Consider the following 19657-nt stretch of genomic DNA (forward strand, 5'->3'; position numbering starts at 1 on the left):
TGCAAGTTTATTATCTCTTATTTGCAATTTAACTTAGTTTTTTTTTCAATTTTTTAGTACTATAGATCTATAATTTTATGTAGCTCCATATACAATATCATTTTAAACACTTTCATATAGTTGTAAGTTTATAGACCTTATTCGCATATTAACCCAGTTCTTATATGTTTAATAGTTCTATAATGTTATGCAGTTCCATAATACTATATCATTTTAAACACTTTCATATAGATTTTAGGTTTATTTATTTATCTTTTCTTTCGTGACTGACCCATAAACTAGCTTTATATAGCTAAGTGTCAGCCATGTTAATAAAGTTAATTACTTCATAAGGCTGACTGTGCAGATAATTCTCTCATTTCTTTCGATACATATGAAAGAATTTCTCAATGCAGCCATTCTTCGTAAAATTATAGATATTTTAATGTGGCAAAGAGCAAAACGTTAAATTATCAATAGGTGCCAATCTAGACTAACTCCAACAATCTTAATAGATTTTTTCTCTAGCAAAAGGCGGTGGTTAATTGCGTCAAACGCTTTGCTCAGGTCTACAGCGACCGCCGCAATAGCTTCCCTGTTGTCAATGCTGTTCTTCCAACCTTCAGTCATTTGTAGCAATTTAGTGTAGCAAGAATGGGTTTTCATAAAACCAGATAAGTTAGAGGACAAAACGTTGTGAAATACTTTCCAAGTTTGATCATAAATAACTTTCTCAAACACCCTCGACAGAGAAGCTAGGATTGAAACAGTGCGATAGTTTGCTTTATCTGTCAGTCCCTCGTTTAAAGACTGGAGTGAGGCGCGCTTGCTTCCATTCAGAAGGCAATAAGCGATTCAGTATGCAGTATTTAGTCACCTCTTCGGCGAAAACTGCCGGGATCCCAAACGCAAATGCCGTCTACCCCAACTGTCTTTCTCGGAATAAGGTGGTCCAAAATTTTACGGATATATGAGGTATTGATTGGCGAGTAGTTAAACTCGCCAATGAATTGCCGTTTGCTTATTGCCTTAATACTAAGATGGTCAGAGTAGTCAATGTCAGATCCATGCTCTACATGAATAATGTTGGCAAAGTGATCACTGAAGACCTCGGCTACAAACTTAGGGTCGGAAACAACACTATTGACTTCAACGAGGATGACGCTATGTAAGCCTTCACCAGAACTAGTGGGCAGAATTCTTCCGGATGTTTAGCATTCAAGAAAGCGTCACAACTGAACTTTTTCAAAAAGTTACGCTTTAGTGAGGTAACCTTGTAACATTGCCGCTTATAATCTTCCAAGAAGTAGAGGAAGGATGTTGCTTGTGGCGCTTGGACAATTTGTTTCGGTGCGAAATTTCTCACAGCAAATCAGGTGATATTTATGGCACCTAGTCGTCACGAATCCACCTTTTTTCGCAAGGGCACGTGCTGATCAAGAGCACGGCTTTGGCCTTGAATTCTCATTTTTTCACACGGTGAAGATTAAGTCGTGATCGCTCAGTCCAAGGGGCCCGGGTAAAGAGCCACTCAGTGTGCAGGAAAGTGTGTTCCGGGTGGGGGAATGTTGAAGCTTCGAGTTGTTCGGCACAAAACCTGTAGGGCATAATTAATACAGCTTATTTCGTTTAATTACACAAATTATTTATAGTTAACTTTTTGAGTGTAAAGAGGCGTGAAAAAGGCACCTGCGTGATCGCGTGACGCTCAGAATCTTGTTTACTCGCTGATCACGCAGTCGTCCCTGTCACTCCCTGTCACATTCTTTAGACACCACATGACATGCAAAGTGGGAAAGAGGCCAATTTGATACATGGGTGGATTTATCAGGAAATGTTCATGAACGTTTTGATCGTGGTCATAACTGACGGCGGTTGCTCTCCAGCTTGTGAGACACCTTGCTGACCATTCACAAGATGAATCAGCATCTTGATCAAAAATTAGATGCCTCAAGATGTATTCTTAGCAATATTTTAAGTTTTTCGCTGTTGAATCCCTGAAGATATCTTACAAGTTCCGCTGCATCACGGAAGATCACAAACCGATTTAAGTCAAGGTATGCTCTGGAAACCTGAGTTACTTGTTTGTGCACATGTCTGTTTTGTTTAGTTATCAACTGCTCACTACAGTGCCTAAAAAGCCATTATTCTTATAGAGTCGAAGTAAATTACAAGGTAAAATAAGAAATGGAAGGCTGCCACACGTCATAATGGGTTGTTTGGGATTAAATACATTATGAAATTTGGGTTCAGTTGTTTATAAAAAAAAAAACTCAAAAAGACTTGTGCATGATCGCGTGACGCGCGCTTTTTCTCCCAGATGTTAGTTGAAATAGTCACGCAATCGTTCCTATTTCTACAATTACCGCCACGATTTGAGTTAGCGCCCTCCTTCCAAAAAGCGCCTCCTCTCTAATAAGTGCCTCACTCGAATTTGTTCTTGTTAATAAGCGCCCCTACCGAGTAAGCACCCTCATTCCGATAAGCGCCCTATACCCATGGGCGCTCATATTCCAATGAGCGCCCCTTTTCTGTTTCAGTAATAGCACTGTTATAGTACATGTACATGAACTTAATTGCACACTTAAAGCCCCACGACGAAAGAGTAGTCTTTGTTACATTCTCTTAACTATTATGTAGCCGTGAGTGCACAGTTTCTTAAAACCAAAGAACCCGTCTTAAAATTTGCAACGATTTCTTGGCCAGTCATTATAAGGAGGAAGGATCCAGGGACGAAAAGTCCCTTTCCAGTCTTTTTTTACCTTCAGTCATATAAGCATCAAAGCGTTGTTTCACATGCTGCTGTCTCTCAAAAAAGAAATGAGTGCTCTGTCTCTAGTAAAGGCCCTGTTTCGAGTAAGTGCCTCCCTTGAGGAACCAAAAGTAAATAAGCGCCCCGCCACCAAATCGAATCATTTCTAATTACACGTGACATGTAAACTGAGAACGATGAATGGCTTTTGTAATGTTTGTGAACGGCTAGATCGCAGGAAAGAGCAAGCGCGCCTTCTTTTCAGCCTGGGAGACATCCTGCTAACCATACACAGGACGAATCAGCATCTCTGTGTAAAGGTAAGTAGATATGCCTAGATTTTGTAACTCTACTTGGTACAAATGTTTGTAAAGCGTTGTTGAACTCCTGAGAAAATCACCAAACTTCCGCTTCATCATACAACGATTTAAGTTAGGCTGTCGTCATTCGAGAGGAAATGTCTCTTGTTATCGAATAGTGACCGCAGCAAGGAATCTTACTTTGTGTTAAATCAAAACATTTCCTAACAGCACTAAAAAATTTGATCAACAAATTAATTTAAATGTATTTCAACATCCAAACATACGGGCATACGTAGTTCGCTTGGGAATTGAACGTACATTTCGCTTTACATCACAATGGAATGCGACTCAAAAATATGATGGATATTGTAACATGTATTTATGTAACAGATTTGAAACAAATTACAGACTCTGATTTCAATGATGTTTCTAAGACCTTGAAAACACGCAGATTGTAGACCACGAACTTGTGTTTAATCACGAGCAATTTGCTGTAGGAATGTATAACTTCCTTCCCTGCGTACCGTACGTAGGCCGATTCACTAATGTTTGTCTAGTCCTGTTTCTGGTTACTTTTCCTGTATCTCTCTCCTTTTTCATTCTAACTTACAGGAGCCCGTAACAATGGCATTTAAATGAGGCATTGCAAAACATTTAATGATGTGTACACTCTTGTATTAACTCCATCGCCAAAGACGTTTATTAGCAATTTCACACTTTTTACCAAACCCTATTTACCAAAATCCGAAATTTCGAAGTGAAACGAAATGCAATCAGAGAGGCTGGCAAAACCGTCAAAACTATCCAGGAGCGAAACGACAGAAACAAGCGAAAGGAACAAAAACAAAAGGGGTACCAAATGCGAAACAACTAAAGACAATGGCAGCGGCCACACTGAAATAGATAACTGGGTTTGTATATAAGAAACCTGGGTAAAATTTCCCGAAAACTTAACTCGGTGAAGGTTGGTTAGGAGGAAGCAATGGGGTTATATTTTTTGAACGGCTGCACTAATCATTAATGGGTTAACTTGACATCATGGGGGAAACCAAAACAAATGCAGACTTGTAGTTACATATACTTATACTTTAGTTATGCTCGAAATTTAGTGTAGCTGTAGAGCTAATATCTTCGAGAAAGTAAGTTAAAATAAAATAAAAATATGCTATCTTACAATTCCAATATTATTTATAAACATATACAACATTATGCATGCAGAGGCCGGAAATATAACTTGTAGATCTACTGTAGAAAAGCTTCATATCTGAGGATCTTGTGCTTGAATTCTAGAAAATTTAATGTTTTTTTAAGTTCCACATTATTATATTCCCCCTTTTCTTTCTTTCTTTTCCTTTTCCTTCATTCTTGATTAAGGCAATCCCTCTTCCTTCTGATGTATACTATGCAAACTTCTAATGAATTATTTCAAACATAATGTTGATTTTGCGTAGATGTCAGAGTGTTCCCAAAGGTTGTTGATTGAATTGTCACAGAGTTTGGGTCTATCTGATAAATCATGCAGCAATGGCTTGAGGAATCTTGCTATGTGTGACTTTTGTAGAGAGCACTTTAAAATGAACATCAAGTCCTTTCAAGCACTCAGCTGTATTCTCTCATTAATCTATTCATGACTCTTGTTTCCAAGCAGTAGGATACCAATAGCAAATTATGTGACAATTGAATTTTATTACTTGATGTAACTTGTTGTTGTGGCTGTTGTTACCATATGCCATATTCAGAGGCCTATGTACTTATTTGTGTCATAGAGAACAACATCTCCCAGACTGCAATGACTGACACATTTCACGAAAAAGAAACAAGGCACGGCACTGATAAGAGATCACCGACCTGGGTTTTAATACATAGAAGGGTATAGTTTAAAACCAACCAAACTCAGTTAAAAAAATCTATGGTGGTTAAATTAATTTCAATGGTTACCATTATCTCAGTTTCAGTTTGACAAAAAACCGAAAAAAGCAGCCGCTTAATAATGATTTTTTGGTAATGTGGTTGACTCTAATTGATTAGAAGTTACCCAGTTAACTCATCTAGTGTGGCCCCTGCCAATCTCTAGAAGCTTGAAAAGACAAAATAAATGGTGTCTAGAGTTGGCTGTCATTACTTTCTCATGTTTTGATTGATCCTTCAGCTTTTTATTCCAAGATTCAATTGCCTTCTGATTACTATTGCTTTCATACCACCTACATTAGATGTTTTTTTTCAAATCACAGAGTACTGTTTTATTGTTGTAGGTTACTCATATTGTTGTTTGATTTTTAAGGGATCATTTGTCATTCCTTCCTTGTCTACACTTGTAAACAAACTTCTGCTGGCTGAACCTTATAACACAGTGGAGTTAACAATAGATTTGAGTTTAACATACAGAGTTAATTAAAATATCAGGACAAATAACCATTAATCAGAAAGAACAGGTCATGTTAAAATATAATGGAACCGACTTGTACATCTCTTGCCTTGTGAGTCTTTTGAGGAACAAGAATTTAAAATTCACAGATAAAGAGATGATCTATTTCTAAGAAAGATAAATAGTTACCTGGAATTTTACCATCTTGGTAGCCCTTTTAAAACAAGTTGTGACCACTTAATTTCTTGATGATTTATGTGGACTGTAGTGTTGAAGTCACAAATATTTATCTATAAATATTACAGAAATAAGACTTTTCCAATCTAATTTACCCTCTCCTTTCCCCCTCCCACACAAGTAACTTGAGCCTACTGGTCTGAGGTTGGTAGACTTCAATGAATGTGTTTGGTTTTCAAAATCTCTAAGGGGCAAAAAGGGGAAGTGATTTGAAAACAATATAATTTAATGAGAAAAAAAGTTAGGCACATTTTCTGTATGCCCTGCTCTTAATTTATGCTCTTTGCTTCATTTGTTTTTTGATAGAAGGGCATGCATGATCACATAAAGCTTAGAGTTGTCTCTCAGTTTCTGTAGCCATGCAACCTTTCCTCTCAAGCCAGTCCTTATGATCACAAGTGACTTGTAAATTGAGAACAAAGCCTGAATTTGCTGGGTGAGATTAGAAATGTTTGTAAATTTCTAAATCCCAGTTATAACACCCACAGTTCTTGCTACCTAGATTGAAGACATTTTACTGACCATCCATAAGACAAATCAGTATCTAGAGAAAACTGTGAGTTGCCTGCCCAAGGTTCCCATGATATACCGGGTTTGAGTTGAGCACAGTTGAACTCCAGAGAATATCACCAAACAATTCAAAGAACAGTCCAAGTCAAGGTATACTGAGGTCATTCAAGATGAAATGTCTTATGTTATCCAACAGTAATTAGAGAAAAGACTCAAAGAAATGTTTGAAATAAAAATGGTTTATTACAGTTAAGTTTGATCAACAAAGCAATTAAGTTGGCTTGAAAATTAAACTTGAACATGTTTTGCTCTGCATCACTGTGAAAATTGGGCCTTAAAGTGACAGATAAAGAAGTATATATTGCAGGTATATATAGGAACAAATTTGAGACATAAATTTCAAAGATTTAAGTTCCTAAAACCTTGAAGTCACGAAGATTGTAGACTGCAAACTTCTATTTATTAAACTTCCATTTATTAAAGTTGAACATCTTCTGCTTTGCATCGATGACCATGGAATGTGACTGCAAACTTCTATTTAATCACGACAGAGATATTTGCTGCTTAGGACTCCCTGCATTGATTCACTAACATTCCCATCATAACAGTTAATTTCCATATATTTGAATATTGGAATTAAATGACCTGTTTAATCTAGGTTGTGCAATCAACTAATGATTATGTTTACACTGTTATAGCTCTTTCAGCTCTGTGGACAAATATGTTTAACGGCCATTTCATGTTTTGCACATTTCACAGTGAAATTCCAGAAATGATATCAGAGGCATTACCTTTAGTTAAAATGGCATTTGAATAATTATGATTTGAAGACTGTCCTAATTGTTTTTACAGAATTGTTTTACACTCTGTTTTTTCTGTCTTTTTTTAGTAGTGAAATTGTCCTCCATTTATCACAGAGCCGATTTATATTGAGCTTGTCAAGTACATCAGTGATTTTGTGGTAGTAACAGGATTAAAGGGAAAGTCAAAGCAGGTAAAATGAACAGCCTTTAAAATTAGCTGTAAAATACTGCTAATAATACTTCATTCAATGATCAAGATAGTATGTTAACCATACAATACTCATAATTATTCATTTTACTTTTTACCTCAAAAAATGTGGATATATTTGTTCTGTGTCTGCTTTTAAGACTAGAATGTCAATGGAGAAAAGTAAAAAGGAGAAGAGTCCATGGGTGAAAGTAAAGAAGAAGTCAAGAAATTTGACATGTCTTAATTGGCAAAAGAATCTCCTCGAATTCAATAAAGGCTTGTGATTTTTAGGCAATCTTCATTGCTGAGTCTGCTGAGACTCTGCAGGAGGCTTCTGTTTTTCTATTGGTGTTGGCATTTCAAGCTTTTCAGAGTGTTGACCTAACTTGACATGTCTTCACCCAAAGGCGTAAATTGTTGGGAAAACTTTAGACACAAAAAAACCTACTTTGTTTTACACAAATGTGCCCTCTATATAAACAAATTAATAGGGTATGAAAACTTAATGGATTGCCTTTAAATTTGGTCCTAAGAATCCCAAGATATCAACCTAAAAAAAATGGAAAATTAATCTGTGAACTGTGCAGAGGTTTTACTTCTGCGGCCAGATTTGATATGCAATTAATTCACCTAAAGAAACATTGTCCATTTGGAATTGACCTGCCCCATTTGGTTTACAATAAGATCTAGCTTAAACTGAATATTTTTTGCCAAATAGTGCATTTCATAACCTTTCCATTGATATATAGTTTGTGGTGGTTAAGTTTCAAATACTTACTTTGCTGTTGTTCAAAATGAACTCTGAAATGTCATCAAAATAAGCTTTGAATTTTTACATTATAGAATAAAGTTGCAAATCAGGGTTTGAAATACCAATTTGTCTAAGATGGTCTGAACATGATTGTGCTTCTATCAGCTCTTTAAAATCATTTATAATCAGGGCAAAGCCAATGTGTACTTTATTTTTTAAAAGCTCACTACCACAAAACTCAACAATCTAAAAATGAATTGCTTTTTTCTGGACAGATTTAAAGCGTGCTGACAAAGATCATACTCAGATCAATCTCAATGTACTGAACTAAAAGCATCACTTAAGTCTAACTGAGGTCAGTCCAGTTTCCTGTCAGTAATTTTGACATAAAATTGTTGACTAATGCAGATTAATAGAAACACAAAGCATGTACATTTGCTTTTTATGTTTGATTTAGTTTTTTTAACTACTAAGACTTGCTTTGTATCAAATGTCATGATCATGTGAATTTGTGAATACCACTCAGAGGTATACAACTTGTACCAATTACCTGGAAATGACGATTGATGCTAAAGAAACTATACACGCAAGCACAGATTTCATGTAATTATATAATGACCCGCAAGCTGGTTTATAATGTAAAATCTTAAGGACTATCAGGCATGTTTTCTGTGCTAAATGATAAGTCAATAAAATTTTTATTTCCAGAAGATACCTGTCCAAAAAGGCAACAACTCAGATCCTGGATCTGAGTTTCTAAATACAAGAATTAACTTGTGGCAGCATGGGTGAGTTTTATAATGTCTTAAGGTGTGAACTGAGGTGAATATAACATTGTAAGTTCCCAATCTTGGTTATTTTGTAATTGTGGGTCTGTTTTGTTTTGAGTGGGTTAATTGCTCCAACATGAATCCTTTACACCCTAACATCAGTCTCTGTATTTTCCATAATGTACTCAGTACATTTCCTAAGGTGCAGATAAAGAGAATTTGTTTAATAATCAAGAGCCTCTTTAGCTGGTGATCATTTCTTTCATTCTAGTGACCTTAATGTGTGATTTAGGAGTAATGTTATAAGGAGAAATTAGATACTTACAGTCACTCCTAGGGGCAAAAGGGTGAAATTTTATGAAAAAGAGTTTAAAACAGCTTTGGAGTAGAAACAAAACTCAAACAAAACAAAGTAGGACCTAGTGGGCAGTAAATTTAGTAATCAACTTATATTCCTTCAAATGAATCATTGTTCATTGGCTGGCATTTTTTACTGGTTACATATTTCTGAAGCAGCCACTTCACACTGTGCTTTGATTAGATAAAGCAGTAATCACTTGTCTAAATCCAAATTAAATTTCAGACTTTAAAGCCTTTACATGTAGTGTTTTTTTGTGGCTGGCGACTAAAATGTCTTTGGAGACCAATGACCTTATCTGTTTTGAGAATACAAAGAGTATAACTAAACAGTTGGAAATTGTCTTCAAACGTTCTGTTCTGGTGAGTTAATTCAAAAATTAGGAGTTATTCCAAAAGGCATTCTTGATTGAAGAACTGATTTTCTTTTATTTCATCAACAATAGACCAATAGCTGTTTATAAACCACACATTGAGGTTTTACATGTGCTGCTACCAGGACACCACTGTTAAAATTGCTGGTGATATCCGCATTCAAAATTTGTACACATCTGAGGAGAAAATAATGTTTTAATGGTTAGAATACTTGCTCTTTTAAACCTCAAACTGTGGTTTACAGATAAATATTGACACTTTGTATCGGTAGAGAAAGATATATGGAACATACTTGATGATGATGATGATGAAGTCTTTATTGAAAAAAATCAGACTCTACATCAGTGAGTCTTTACAGTCCAAATCATGGATAAAAGGGACAATTTAATATCTAAAACAAGATATAAAAAGAAGTAAAAAGGAATAATCGAACATAACAAAATATGATCACACAAGTTTAAAAAGACATCTGTTAATATAAACAAGTTTTTTTATATTTCAGTTCTTATCGGGGGAGTTGGAATTCATGCCCCCTTTTCCTCAGTATTCTTGTTAAGGATAAGATGAGTGGGTCAAATAACTTGTTGAGTTGATCTTAAGAATAGCTGTTAACCTTACAAACACTCCATATAAACAGCCAAGTGTTTGCATTGGTTATTAGGTTGTCAACGTGGAGGTCCTAGCAGCCAGGGTTTTCTTGAAATATAAACTCTATACGGTGGCCAATTTACGTTATCACCTTAGTTGGTAATACTTAATTACCCTGTTATACTCTCCCACCGACGCAGCACCACGGTTTCTTTAGACACTTGCCTCCTTTATTCTTACCATCAATGCCAGGTACTGGGTGTCGTTTAGACTCGGAAGTCTTGCTGTATATTAGCATCTCACACGGTCATACTTTGATTACCTTTCAGATATGTGACATGCTGATAAGCAAACATGTGTTTACAAATTATTTATGTTTATTTCTTTTTGAATTAGTTTCTAATTTCATTTGTTCACCTCTAGGAAAACTTTGAACACAGATCCAGTTTGTTATGATGGCAGGACCTAGTGATGACAAGTGCAACTGCTCAGAGAATCGCAGTGATGACCCTCCATCTCTGAGTATTACACTGAAGAAGACAAGAGATCTGCCAAAGAAGGTGAAACATTGGAACATAGACCATCGTCCAGTTGACATTCTTCTTTTGACTGTGGAGTATTGCGAGTTCTTAGCTTGTTATCATTACCTGAGAGATTCCTTTAAGAGCTATGAGAAATCCATTGGATATGTGTACTTTGGAAAGATGGGTGACGATGAAGATGAGTCATTGAAAGTTGCTTTAGTGAAGTGTTTTAAAGAATCCTTGGATCCTGGAGGTTCTCAAACTGCTGCTAAGAATGCCGTCACACTCCTGAGACCCAAGGCTACCTTTTTGGTTGGTTTCTGCTACAGTTTGAATCCTAATAAAGCCCAGCTAGGAGATGTGGTGATATCCTCAAAGCTTACAACAGAGTTTCACAAAACCCCAGTGAGTAGGGATGTTGGCAACCTTGTCAGAAGTGCAGCTGATGGATGGGAGGCACCATTAGAAAACCCAGAAACACGTGAAGTTAATGTACGTGATGGAGAGATTTTGAGTTGCTCTGATCTGATTGATGCTGAACAGCAGTGTCAATCACACCCCGGGGCAATTGCAGTTGAAATGGAAGGAAAAGGTGAGAATTACTCTAAGGGTTAATCTTGCTAGGCTCCTGGTTGCTAGGTTCTTAAGCCATGTTCTTGTTGGAGGTGAGGTACTCGATACTTTTTGTTTGAGGAAACTCTCTCCTGAATTATTAATTCTTACTCTCTGATATACTGCTTCTGACAAAAAGGTAGCTTGCCCTACTCACTATACTTTCTAGAAAGAGTACTGCTAATTTACATACCTGCAGAAAAACACAAAATCTCTTAAAAACTTCCAGTAGCAGAGGAAGAACAATAAGAGTGATCTGCAGAAAAACGAAGCCTCTTTTACTCAAATTAATCGCAACATTCTCTCTATAATGTCATTGATTGAATCTATTTCAATTGTTATCGCTTTTTTTTCTTTTTTTTTTTAATTTTTCTACCTCAGGCTTGTTTGCAGCAGCTCATGACATGAAGATGGAGTGGCTTGTCATTAAAGGAGTTTGTGGTTTTGTACATGGTGTTGCATCTACAAACGATCCATGGAAGACTTTTGCATGTGTCATGGCAGCTTCTGTTGTATCTAACATGTTGAGTAGCTCTTTTGTGTTTGGAGACTGGCCTCATTACGGAGGTGCGTGTACATTTTGTAACAGCTTTGGTTGTGTCTTCCAAGAGATCTTGTAACTTGTCTGTTTTCCTCGACATAGAATATTGTTATCTGCGGATGAGAGCATGGAGACCAACAGTGCAATTCAATATATATCAAAAAAACTGATAAACATGCGCATTTTTTTTCAATGGCATTGCTATGAGAAAAAACTGAGATATGTACAAATTAATTTCAGTAGTTCCAATTCCAGTTTTGAAGTCGTGGATAACGTTCTAAAGATACTGATTAGAGGGGTAAATAAGAATTCACTTTCTGCGTCTTCATTGTATTTCATTAGTCCTAAATTAAATCTTTTATATTTCATATTAGATTGTAGGTATTACAAATCGCTGATTAAACACGTTTATCAACTACCCCCTCCCCCTGCCCTCCTAATTATTGTTTTCGTGTCCAGACTCTTGTGCACAGTAAAATGAACCCAAATTTTCTTTGTTTACCTTTCTACGAAATACCTTACTGTTGCTGACCGGTTTAAAACATTGTTGAGATCTAAATCTTAGCTTTTATTCCGTTTCAATTAATTTCAATTCTCCAAGTCCATCAATTTCTCTTCTCTCTTTTATTCCGTGATCAGGCTCACACGAGATTTTCATCTTATTCAATCAGCACTTATTTCGACTCCTGCTTGTTACCCATCTCACAGATTAACTTAAGTGTGTTTTAGTTCTCATAACAGTTTGACTTTCCTTTCCCTTTTGCAGACATTTCAACAAGAGAGGAGAGTTTTAAAAGTGATGACCCTTCACAAAATAAACGTAGAAGGCAAGCAGGTATTATAATTAGTAAGTGAAGAAATTTCACATTAAGCTTTCGTTTTAATAACTTGTATTATACTTATAGTAATGGAGTGTCTGAGCGCGAACTCCAAAGGTGTTATGTTCCATTCCTGGTGAGGACTCAAAATTTTTCCTTTGTCCCACGCTCCTGACAAGACAGCAAACCTTCTTTCTTTTTCTTTTCTTATACCAATTTGTCATTCTAGTTCAAGAAACAGTACTGCACAAAATTTTATGAAATGAAAATTCCTGAAGTTTTTCGTTCTCTCTTTGGCCGTTACATTTCCCAACATAATTGATCCATGATTAAATAAATGCTGGAACTTTAATCTTCCCTGCGATTTAAGAAGAGTTACCGACGAAGAGAAAATTACAGAACAGAGTGTGGGTTTTTGCAGGGGGGGGGGGGGAGAGGGCGCGGTGGCAGGGGTAAATTATCTTCTTCCCTTCAATAAAAAGTAATTTCTGTTTTTCTTTTAATATTTCTTAGAACCGTTTAATGTTGAAAAGTGTCAAGAGCAGCTTAAGTCTCATTATGAAACCTTCAGGAAGGTGAAAATCGTTCCATGGGACGAGAGCTCTTCCATTCAGATCGAGAAGATCTACACACCTTTGTCTTGGGTCAAAGATGACAGGAAACCCAGCGGAATGACTCAAGATAAACTTGAAGACTACACCGACATGTTCAAGGAAGATGAATATGATCGCAAACCAACACGAATGCTTGTTTATGGTCGGCCAGGAATTGGCAAGAGTACGTTTTGTAAGAAGGCTGCATATGATTGGTCGAAAGCCTCAAAAGAAGTTTTTATGAACTTTTACATTTTCCTTCTGATCAAGTTGCGAGATGTGTGTGATTTGGAAGACATCCGTGATGTTTTACTTGCGTCTAAATTGCTGGCCATTGATGGTCCGATCTCAGTCGATAGTCTCAATGATTACATAATCAACAATCAAGATAAAGTGCTTCTTATTTTGGATGGCTACGATGAGTACAGCTGTGCAAAAGCACACTCACCTATTCTAGAAATTTGGAGGGGCGAGCAACTAAGAGATTGTCACGTTATTGTCACCACTCGACAACTTAAATGTGACGAGTTAATAGGCCCCAGCCACGTTCAGTTGGAAATTCAAGGTTTTAAAAGCTGGAGTCAAATCGTAACCTTTGCGAGAAAGTTTTTGGCTGGTGAACAAGATCTTGACGAGTTTATGTCCTACCTGAAAGAAAAAGATCTCCTTGGCATGGCAGAAATACCTCTCCTCCTACTGATGCTGTGTATTTTGTGGAAAGAGAAACATCACGAAGGACTGCCAAAATCACGGGCCGACATATTCACACAATTCATTCAAACCATGTTAGATCACAAAGGTGAAAGTCAACAACCCATACCATTTGTGGAAGTGACCTCCGCGGAAGCCAGAGAGGACCTGAACAATCTTGGAAAGGCTGCCTTCGAAGCACTGCTACAAGACCGTCTTTACGTACGCTGTAGCGAACTCTTCGGCAATATTTCAAGAAGTTTTCAAAAATTAAGTAAAGTTGGACTTTTCCAGATTGTCAATGTCACGAGTCTCAATCCAGAAAAAGGGGCCTATTTCATTCATAAATCCGTGCAGGAGTTCCTTGCAGCCTGGCACATTAAGGAGGAAGTGTTGTCTATTAAAGGAGATAGTACTCCTAGCCTTTCCAAAGTTGAATCATTTGAACAGATCGTGAAGATGAATGAAGTTCTCACATTTGCCTGTGAGCTGTCAACAGAAGCCGCGTGTGCAGTTTTTCGTCATGTAGGTTCTGTTGGAAGAAAGGAATCTTTGTCGGAATGTAATTTCATTGAGCTGATTCAGCAGCTTGAAAAACCGTTGTCCCAAAACCAAAAACTTTATCTAGAGCTTATATCGCATAGCTACATTTGTTGTTCGGCCGAGAAGAGACAAGATCTCAGCTCAGCGTTTCCCTCTTACACTGGAGGTGTTTTGTTTCTTGATTCTAACCAGCTGAACATTACTGCAAATGGACATTTGCTGAAATCTGCCGTGATACCCGACTTTATCTTTTTTCCTCGCTACGTTGTGGATTCAGAGAAAAGCTATCGAAACTTGATCACTGTAGCAGAGGACACAAATGCTGTTATTTTGAGCTGTTCGGGCGAAAAGAAAGCCGCAGATTTTCTACAGAAGTTCCCGCGTCGTCTTTTGAAAGAGTTCTTCTTGAAGAGAGAAAGAAAAATTATCCTTTACATTCTTCAAATACGGAAGGAAGGAATTGATGACACTTCTTTAACTGAAATGCTGCGAGAGCCCATTTCATCAAGAGCAGAGTCTAATCAGGTGAAGCGTGTCGGTGATTCGTCGAATGAATACAACAACGAAACAGCTTCGTGTTTGACTAAGAACACTGATAGCATCACTGGTCCCACTCCAAACAGCCTTTCCTGTGTGAGGAACATTTTTATTTACGACATAGAAAGGCAAGAGATGAAGATGTTGGCTGACTGTTTATCACTTTGCACTTCCCTGCGATGGATATATATTGTTGGTAAACCCTTTGAAAGCATCGATGCTCGGTTGACAAAGACCCTGGTGTCTCACATCATCTTTACTGACAGACTTGTGAGATTATTACTAGAGGATATCAATTTAACAGCCAAACCTGCCGCAGCCATCGCCAGATCTCTGCACGAGGCTCCTAGCCTGCGCTAGCTCAACTTGGCACGTAATCCTCTTGGTGAAGGAGTAAGTGTTCTCACTCGACATCTCAACTGTGTTCCTTACCTGGAGGAGCTGTGGCTTTTTGATGTTAAAATGACAAAGCAACAAGTGAATGATTTGAGTGGAGCTGTACGTCAGAGTAACATCTCCTCCTTGGGGACACACTACCACGTAAGTTTTGTGATCTTAGTTTGCATTTGCAGTCTTTATTCATGGAGATTCTGTTCAATTTCCTGTGGTGGTGTTTTAAGAATTTTTACGCCCTTGGTTCGCGGAGCAAGTGCGATGTAGCTATCGCTAAGCCACAAGAGACATTTCCCAAAAACATGTGTGCGGGCAACAGTCAAAGTTGAACTAAAATGGAGCATCTTCTTTAGATTCCTTAAGATTAGCCCAGTTCATTACCCGCATTGCTGGACAAAGGGTAATTCGCAGCTCAATTTCGTTCCGTTTTAATCATGCTTTCATAACATTCTTTTTATTTTGTCACAACAAGCCGACTCGCAAACGGTTCGTTTTCTTGTCGAATTTTTGCCATGTATTGCTTCGTAGTTTTACGGTTCTTGTTTAAATCCTGCTGAGGAAATTGAAGAAATTGTAATTCTGCCTTGGAACTATTCATCGTCGAAGGGTCACCGGTAACACGCGATATTTCGATTGCTATTATAGAACAAGAATTAAGTTTGTTTCATGAAGAGTCAGCACCAGTCAGTTCAAATCAGTTTTATAAATGACTTTGAACTGCTTTGAATTTTTTTTATGCGACTTTTGTAAATACCGCGGAGTGTAGTTACACTTTCATTTCGCTGTTTACATCGCTGTCGCTTTGTTGTTTGCATTTATTTCGTGCTGTGTTTAGGGAAGAACTCGCGAGTCTAGAGCACCTTGCATTAGTTTCTCGGTGTTTTAAAATCACTTTGTCAGTTAGCCTGCTAAGTAATAAGAATGCAGAACTGATAAGACTGTTTACGATGAAAAATAAGACATTTTTTCAGTTTGCTTCTTTTGCGGTATGCACCCTACTGTTTCCATCTTGTTACACTTAGGTATACCTTGTATTCTCCGCATGAGCTTGTCTCGTAGGACTGTATGAAAGGTAGTCACTGAATGAGTCTTTGTTCATCATATGATGTAATGTATATTTCTTGAACACTTCAGTTTATTTCTCTAACAAAGTAAACTGTATGGGCCCCACCACTGATATAATTGGATGATATCTAAATTTTGGTGAGCCTTGTGATGTAAGGCTACAAGGAACGTTCCTCAATATAAAAGTTGTTTTAAAATGACTTACTCAAAAATTCTCTTGGCCTAATTTCTCTTCGTATAAAAAGTAACCAGGGTAAATAAGTGTGAGTTCAGGTGTACGTTGTTTAACAAGATGATGTTGAGTGTTGGTTTGTGATTTATTACAGGATCGCAAAGGGAATGTCAAGCCTGAAGAAGAATGGCCAACAGATGAATACTGGAGGAAACGTTGGAGCTTCTTCCATGGATCAGAGCAAGAACCAGATCCTGGATCAGTTACCCACTCAGATGACGAGGAGGAACCTCAGTCCTGCCTAGAAACTTAGCTGACCTGGACTGGCTTAGTAGACTGCCTCTAACTAGGGAAACTTACCATTGGTCAGAACTGGCTGGTCAGACCAGTCCATCCATTGAGAGAATTCTTTCAGATCTGTTCAGTTAGAGAAGTCAATACCTAAATTGTATGGACTGTTCTGATTGAAATTTGAAAACAATTTGGGGAAGTTTGACTATACAAGGCACATTTCAAGGTGATTGGTTGATCTGGTAGGTTTCTGACCAATGGTAAGAGACTTCATTGTTGTGATCAAATAAACAAACAATCAACAGTTGGATAAAAAATAAGGAAATAAATATTTTAGAATCACTTAGCTTAGGTAAATTGGTACCCTCACCAAAATGGAGACTCCCTTCCACAATATCGGTGAGAACATGTGGGATGTTTCTCTGGAGTCAGAGTGTCTTGTCCTTGAAATTGATCGTTGATTTGGATATATTTTGATTTTAGGCTATTTTACGATGTTTCCTTATGTTGGTTGTAGTTTTGATTTACAGCTTTGAGTTTCAAAATTTGGTTTTCATGTTACTTAGTTAGAGACTCTGAGGTATTTTTGTCATTTTTCTTTTTTAATTTACCTTGGTTGGTTTTTTCCTGCTCAGATAATTGATTACTTCATCAGGCTGACTGTGCAGATAATTTTCTCATTTCTATTGATTAAAAAAGAGAAGTCATGAATGCAGCCATTCTCCATAAAATATTAAATCATTTTTAATTTGTAAATAACTGTTAGACTAAAAAGTTTTTCTAGTGCAGCATAACATTGTTCCGACTGGGAAAAGATGGCCAATTTTTTAAATATAAGATTGACTTAGAACTGCAAGAAAACAGCTCGAAAATAATTCCCTTTCATCTTAAATTACTTTTTAAACTTTCCTTTTAAACAAAAACCGTGGTATTGAGGCAAAAATTTAAACTGGAATATAATTTTAATGAAACCCCGAGTAAATCGCGGATAGAAAAGCTTGTTTTCCTAGATGTAATTTGCGATGATGTTCGACGAGATTGCGCATAAAACGGTCTTAAACCAATTTAACTATACTTAAACATTTGAAAAATCGCCAAAGATCTTCATTTACACGGTAATTTTTGAAGAATAACAGATTCTCTTTTCTATACTTCCTTTTTTCTTTAAAGGGTTAGCCAAGTCATGTCGCATTACGTCGGCTATGAATCCTTCAGAGCAAAGATTTTATAAGGTTTCAGATGGCCCGCCGCTATTTTTTTTTTTAGAAAATGTTGTTTGACCTTAAAACCTGGTAATATCTTATCTTTGTTGCACCGAGATATGATGAAATCTTATATTTGTTATTCCAAATGCCAAATATCAAAGGAAGCGGTTTACGTGTAAATGCCGAACATTCGACCTATAAATAGACCTTTCCTGACTCCCATAAATATCCATATATTACTTTGTTCAAAGTTTATCATAATTGGAAAAGTGTGGTCCGTCGCCCTGATAAGCTCACCCCTGATAATCTTGGAGGCGACACTTCCCTTTCACTCTCCCTAGCTGCTCTCTGATCCTCTGGAGTTTGATCCGCATCATCTCCAACATCTTCGTCATCAGGGTCACCATTAGCAAGCCTGCAGAGCCTATTGTCCTCCTCAGACGTTAGAGTGATGCTTGAACCCTCGGCAGTGAATCCCAAAACTCGGGTTAGAATGAAGTTGGGTGAGTTCCGATCACAGACATCGCCGTTCAGCCACTGAAATTGTACTTTCTTTCGTAAAAAATTGTCTCCATCTACTTCTAATTGAACGTCTTGTAAGAGAATAGCCAGCCAGAAAGGCGAAATCTCACAGCAACGATATCCTTATTGTGGTAAACAGTTTGCACCCGCACAGTTCAACCCTGCAGTACGACATTAGCATATTTTATTTGGCAGGCTGTTGTTACGTCTTGGCAGTCTTCCGATGAGGCTGTGACGACAGAGGGACGCATGCTGAAGGCATATGGAAGTGTGCAAGTCAACTCTTTTGTCTTTGAGCGAACGTTTTCCTGTCGTACACCTTTTCCACATTCTCCGACAAACTCTCGCATTACGGCCTCTCGCCTTTTGCCCTCCTCTTCACTTCCTGTTCCCTTGAGAAAGAATACATTCTAGAATGAATTTTAAAAGAAAACCGTTGTCATGAGTAGCAAAAAATAAGTTTTATATTATGGCATTTTAATAGTGTTCCGCTTATAGCAATTAATTCGAATTAATCTACCTGGTCGTCGTCGTTGTTTTTGGTGATCTTGATCGTCGCCTTCGAGAGGGCGATCGCTCTGATTTTTCGAGGAGGCTGCAAAAACAAAGAAAGTGATAGTGTTAAGGCTACATCACCTGTTGTTAATTGAGTTTTCAAAAAACTTTTTTCGGTTCGTTAAAATATAACAGTTAACTTACCTCGGTGTACGTTCGTTGCGAGACCTTAATCGCCACCTTGGTGGAGATGTCGAAGGTTCATACCGTTCACGAAAAGGCCTGCAAGAAAAAAAAAATTAATTATTTTCGATAAAAAGCCCAATTTTAAGAATGGTGGCGCGAGTCCTAGCGCCTGGGCCAGTCCATTTTTCAGTTCCAAAACTGACAGTTTTATTGTACTTGTGAGTTACAAAATTATCACACCTTGAGACATAGTTTGAAGCTACACTGGTTTGCAGATTTAATGAATGTAACCGAAGAAGTTACAATTCATAGACCCAACGTTTCGACACTCCTGTCTAGTGCCTTCATCAGGGGTGATCTAAACGCTGCAACAAGAGGTCCTTTTATATGATCACTAATTAGCGGCCTTTTTTCTGACGAGGTGTAAATAGGCGTCAGGAAGCAGACCGCCATCGTCACGATTTAAAGGAGCGTGGGCGGAGTTAATGTGC

The 19657-nt window shown here is 37.5% G+C and overlaps 1 protein-coding gene across 1 annotated transcript; it reads left to right on the top strand.

Annotated features, from left to right (window-relative positions):
• The first annotated feature begins 2936 nt into the window (after positions 1 to 2936).
• Positions 2937 to 18396, top strand: LOC131770360 (NLR family CARD domain-containing protein 4-like). Its single transcript, XM_066163965.1, has 9 exons — positions 2937 to 3051; positions 7035 to 7139; positions 8165 to 8244; positions 8598 to 8677; positions 10403 to 11095; positions 11497 to 11682; positions 12423 to 12491; positions 12988 to 15377; positions 16622 to 18396. Exons 5-8 carry the CDS (start codon positions 10432 to 10434, stop codon positions 15195 to 15197), a joined length of 3129 nt encoding a protein of 1042 aa, XP_066020062.1. The 5' UTR covers positions 2937 to 3051; positions 7035 to 7139; positions 8165 to 8244; positions 8598 to 8677; positions 10403 to 10431; the 3' UTR covers positions 15198 to 15377; positions 16622 to 18396.
• The last annotated feature ends 1261 nt before the right edge of the window (positions 18397 to 19657 follow it).

Source organism: Pocillopora verrucosa, chromosome 3, assembly GCF_036669915.1.
Source record: "Pocillopora verrucosa isolate sample1 chromosome 3, ASM3666991v2, whole genome shotgun sequence".
NCBI lineage: Eukaryota > Metazoa > Cnidaria > Anthozoa > Scleractinia > Pocilloporidae > Pocillopora > Pocillopora verrucosa.

What these genes read in the sequence shown, in the direction of transcription:
- LOC131770360 (XM_066163965.1), top strand. Translation starts at nt 10,432, where the DNA reads ATGATGGCAGGACCTAGTGATGACAAGTGCAACTGCTCAGAGAATCGC. An exon ending in AGTTGAAATGGAAGGAAAAG is followed by an intron (nt 11,096 to 11,496) that starts GTGAGAATTACT and finishes TTTCTACCTCAG; the next exon opens with GCTTGTTTGCAGCAGCTCAT. An exon ending in AGACTGGCCTCATTACGGAG is followed by an intron (nt 11,683 to 12,422) that starts GTGCGTGTACAT and finishes TCCCTTTTGCAG; the next exon opens with ACATTTCAACAAGAGAGGAG.